This window comes from Borostomias antarcticus (genome assembly GCF_949987555.1).
Source record: "Borostomias antarcticus genome assembly, contig: scaffold_261, whole genome shotgun sequence".
In the NCBI taxonomy this organism is placed as follows: domain Eukaryota; kingdom Metazoa; phylum Chordata; class Actinopteri; order Stomiiformes; family Stomiidae; genus Borostomias; species Borostomias antarcticus.
In genome coordinates this window covers 7,501-12,500 of record NW_028176487.1, presented here as the reverse complement: position 1 = coordinate 12,500, position 5,000 = coordinate 7,501, and the positions used below count along the sequence as shown (strand labels likewise).

The 5,000-nt window shown below is 47.0% G+C and overlaps 1 protein-coding gene across 1 annotated transcript in view; it reads left to right on the top strand.

Annotated features, from left to right (window-relative positions):
* Positions 1-357: 357 nt before the first annotated feature.
* LOC311328440 (ethanolamine-phosphate cytidylyltransferase-like) overlaps positions 358-5,000 on the top strand; it is a gene marked incomplete at its 3' end in the record, with an annotated part of 11,182 nt that continues 6,539 nt past the window's right edge. Inside the window, exons 1-4 of the mRNA XM_084462410.1 lie at positions 358-638; positions 693-763; positions 3,584-3,672; positions 4,888-5,000. The exon at positions 4,888-5,000 is cut by the window's right edge and continues 49 nt beyond it. Coding sequence (XP_084318536.1) covers positions 471-638; positions 693-763; positions 3,584-3,672; positions 4,888-5,000 — 441 coding nt within the window. The remainder of the gene's footprint in view (positions 639-692; positions 764-3,583; positions 3,673-4,887) is intronic.

The window sequence follows — 5,000 nt, the reverse complement described above, 5'->3', positions numbered from 1 at the left end:
GAAGTTACATTATCTAGTAAAGCTCTTCATGTGTGATTGACTGGCTTTGAAAATCAGTCCATTCGGCAGTTAAACCCATATACAGTACATTATTATTGTTATTATTATTGGTAGTGTTATTAGTAGTTGTAGTAGTAGTGGTTTTACTATTATGATCGTTGTTATTATTAATACTATTATTATATACCGAAGTTATTTTTGACATTGTCACGTGATATGAGTGATTACGTATAATGTCACGTGATATGAGTCATTACGTAACCAGCATGTCAGCCCGCTGAGAGGAGTCATCGGATCGTGACGTCACCCCCGGCTAGGAGGCGTGGGCTCGTTCTTCTCCGCTCGGACAGACTCGGCTGCTGCTTTTAATGTTTCTCTGAAGAAAGTTGGATTATTTCAACCTTTGGGCGTTTATAGATCTACTGCTGGGGAAGGTTTTTTAAGACATCTTTTAAACAATTCACTAAAAAATGATGAAGAACGGGCACCACGCGACGGATGAGCCGGGGAGAGGAGTAGGGGTGAGGCCGGGGGAGGTGAAGCCGGGGGAAGGAGCTCGCAGCCCGGGGGAGGTGAAGCCGGGGGAGGTGAAGGTGAGGGAGGTGAAGCCGGGGGAGGTGAAGCCGGGGGAGGTGAAGGTGAGGGAGGTGAAGCCGGGGGAGGTGAAGCCGGGGGAGGTGAAGGTGAGGGAGGTGAGGCCGGGGGAAGGAGCTCGCAGCCCGGAGAAGAGGAAGCGCTCTGTCCGGGTGTGGTGTGACGGATGGTAGGTCGAGTTAGCCACTGTCAACAGTCAACAACACCCAATACAACACACACGTCTTTTATCCATCGATTATTTTTGAGACTGTTTCTTGGTTCGGCAACAACTTGACACATTGACAGCCGACTAATGTTCCACACGAGTGTGAAAGTGACACCTCGGTTAGCCGCTAGCTAGCATAGCACCATAACTGACCACATATCACTTTACTGCGGTTAGTTTTGCTTTTCAAGAGCACCTTGGTTAAGTTCCCCAGGATAAAGTCCGTTTTCTCTCACCAGACGGACAGGATATTCAATTCAGTCAGCTTGACATTCACCTGAAGTGAACTAGTGCTCGTCTAAAAGGGTGGTAGGGGTATAAGGTACTATTGGTGCGTTCGTTTCTAACTGGGAGGTGGCAAATTGCGACTTGCTACTAGGAATTACTAAATAAAACACCTCATGAACTCGCACTTCCTCGTCGCAAATTCGGATATGTTTCTCAGCCCCCAGTTGCTCGAATGCACTAGATATAACTAGGTAACTGTGATATAATGGTATATAGATATAACTAGGTAACTGTGATATAATGGTATATAGATATAACTAGGTAACTGTGATATAATGGTATATAGATATAACTAGGTAACTGTGATATAATGGTATATAGATATAACTAGGTAACTGTGATATAATGGTATATAGATATAACTAGGTAACTGATATAATGGTATATAGATATAACTAGTTAACTCATATAATGGTATATAGCTCGAATGCACACAGGTCGGAGGTGGGTATTTTGCCACTTGCGACTTTCCACCTCCGACCACAAACGAATGCACCATATAAACACACGCTAGCTATCTTACTAGTATGACTTAGTGGGCTGTTGGTCGCTTAATGGCTTCAGGTCTGCATGTTTGCATAGTAGCAGCAGTACTGATAGGCAGACAAGGTACTTTATTGTTCAAATAAAGTACAAACTAGTACAAATTGCAAACATAGAGACGGTTTAATGTTGATCTGAGAGACCAAATGGGTTGTTGACTCCATGACTCCTCTGCTAGGCTGATGTTGACCAAACACAGTGACGGTTGTTTATAATGAAGTCGTGTTTGTTTGTTTGTTGTTGATAAAAGCCCGAGGTCCAGTGAGGATTATGTCAATTCTGTAATCGATTTGTCCAGCTGGCAGTGACTTGTAGCCTAGTTACTTCTGCCCCCTATCTCTCTCTGTCTCTCTCTGTCTCTCTGTCTCTCCCTTCGTCTCACTTTTTCTGCATCTCTATTTCTCTGTATCTCTAGTTTCTGCATCTCTCTATTTTATCTGTCTGTCTCTCTCTCGCTGTCTCTCTCTCTCTCTGTCTTTCTCTTACTGTAGTGCACATGTACACATGGGGTTTTGAGCAATCTGATACTGTACCCCACTACACACACACACACACACACGCACGCAGGAAGTTGTTGGTTGTTGATAGCCCCCTGGATGTGTCTGCCCTGCTGTAACAAGGTTATTAATAACCAACATAGGGAACATGTAGTCATGGGGGGGGGGTGTCTTCTTGGGGGGACACAGCGGAGGAGAGATGGAAGGAGGGAGAGGTGGAGGGTGAGGGGAGGAAGGGAGGGAAGAAGGAAGTGACTGTATTTCATCAGGACAGTAGGCTTCCTGGGGTCTAGTGTTGGGCTTAGGACTGGGCCTACACGTAGGCTACCTAGGCTCTAGTGTTGGGTTTAGGACTGGGCCTACACGTAGGCTACCTTGGGTCCTAGTGTTGGGTTTAGGACTGGGCCTACACATAGGCTACCTTAGGTCCTAGTGTTGGGTTTAGGACTGGGCCTACACATAGGCTACCTTAGGTCCCAGTGTTGGGTTTAGGACTGGGCCTACACGTAGGCTACCTAGGGTCCTAGTGTTGGGTTTAGGACTGGGCCTACACGTAGGCTACTTTAGGTCCTAGTGTTGGGTTTAGGACTGGGCCTACACGTAGGCTACCTTACTGTAGGTCCTAGTGTTGGGTTTAGGACTGGGCCTACACGTAGGCTATCTTGGGTCCTAGTGTTGGGTTTAGGACTGGGCCTACACGTAGGCTACCTTGGGTCCTAGTGTTGGGTTTAGGACTGGGCCTACACGTAGGCTACCTTGGGTCCTAGTGTTGGGTTTAGGACTGGGCCTACACGTAGGCGACCGTACTGTAGGTCCTAGTGTTGGGTTTAGGACAGGGCCTACACGTAGGCTACCTTGGGTCCTAGTGTTGGGTTTAGGACTGGGCCTACACGTAGGCTACCTTGGGTCCTAGTGTTGGGTTTAGGACTGGGCCTACACGTAGGCCACCTTGGGTCCTAGTGTTGGGTTTAGGACTGGGCCTACACGTAGGCTACCTTGGGTCCTAGTGTTGGGTTTGTGTGGTGAACGGCTGCTACCAATTCTACGCTTACTGCTTCTGCTACTGATTGGTTCACACCTGAGCAAACCTGTGACCTAACGACTTTGGATTGGTTCTGCAATGCAGTTTATTTTCTCTTGCGACGAGGTCTGGATCAATCAATCAAAGCTTTATTTGTAGAGCGCATTTCATACCCAGAGGCAACACAACGCGCTTTACAGAGAACAAGGGAGGAGGGCGTACGACCCACTCTCTACATATTCCAGAGGGAAGCAAAAAAACAGTAATCACCATCAATGGATGAATGACATCAGTCTGTATTTGAGAGAAACGTTTAGAGACCGACCCGTGAGTCTAATACCTACTTATCCTAATCCTGTGTGTGTGTGTGTGTGTGTGTGTGTATGTGTGTGTGTGTGTGTGTGTGTGTGTGTGTGTGCGTGCGTCCCACAGTTATGACATGGTCCACTATGGCCACTCCAACCAGCTGAGACAGGCCAAGGCCATGGGAGACTACCTCATAGTGGGAGTGCATACGGACGGTAAGTACACACACACACACACACACACACACAAACCACACACACACACACACACACACACACACCACACACACACACACACACACCACACACACACACACACCCTATAAACACTATACACACACACCACACACACAAACACCACACACACACACACACACACACACACAGGGGTGACAATTAACTTTTTGGCTCACGGTGAGTCACCTGCCAAGGGGGCTAGATGAAAAAATCTACTGTTCATTTTCAGCCCTGCACACACACACACATACACAACACACACACACACACACATTGTTATAGAAGTTAGATTCATCATTAATAAATGAGTAGTTGAATTTCTGAGGTTCACCCTTGTACGTCCAAAGCTGGTTACTTTTATTCCAATAGTTCTGAGTTTGCAAAGTCGGCTTAGTGGGTGTGAAATCCACCAAGAGCCATGATTACCAAACACAGCATTATATCCACCGTGGGCACAACCCATACATGAATATGTAAAACTCCACTAACCAATGATACGAGAGGGTTACCAGAGAGTAGGGCAGCTCTACAGGTCAACGGCGGAACTGCATGTGAAGGACCCAGGCCCTCGCTTATGGGCTTGGGAAACTTAGAAGAGTTCTTAGAAGGACTTAGAAGAGTTCTTAGAAGGACTTAGAAGAGTTCTTAGAAAGACTTAGAAGAGTTCTTAGAAGGACTTAGAAGAGTTCTTAGAAGGACTTAGAAGAGTTCTTAGAAGGACTTAGAAGAGTTAGTTCTTAGAAGGACTTAGAAGAGTTCTTAGAAGGACTTAGAAGAGTTCTTAGAAGGACTTAGAGGAGTTCTTAGAAGGACTTAGAAGAGTTCTTAGAAGGACTTAGAAGAGTTCTTAGAAGGACTTAGAAGAGTCTGAGCCCTCTTCCTCATAAACACCGGCCAACCAGAGAAGGTTAGAGAGGGAAGGGGGGGCTGATGACTCATGTTCTCACAAGACATGATCCACACCAGATCTGCTCCTGCAGCGTCAGACATGAAACGATAGAAGAGAGATTAGAATTTCTCTAGTACAACACACACACACACACACACACACACACACACACACACACACACTGTGTATCTCAAGGTCCAAGCGTTTCATTCGTGTAAAATGCGAGCTTCCTCGATGACTATAGAATCTGAGCGTTAACTAACGTCCATCTAACCTCGGTCTGCGCCCCCCCCCCCCCCCCCCAGCGGAGATCTCGAAGCACAAGGGTCCCCCGGTCTTCACGCAGGCCGAGCGCTACAAGATGGTGCGCGCCATCAAGTGGGTGGACCAGGTGGTGGAGGGGGCGCCCTACGTCACC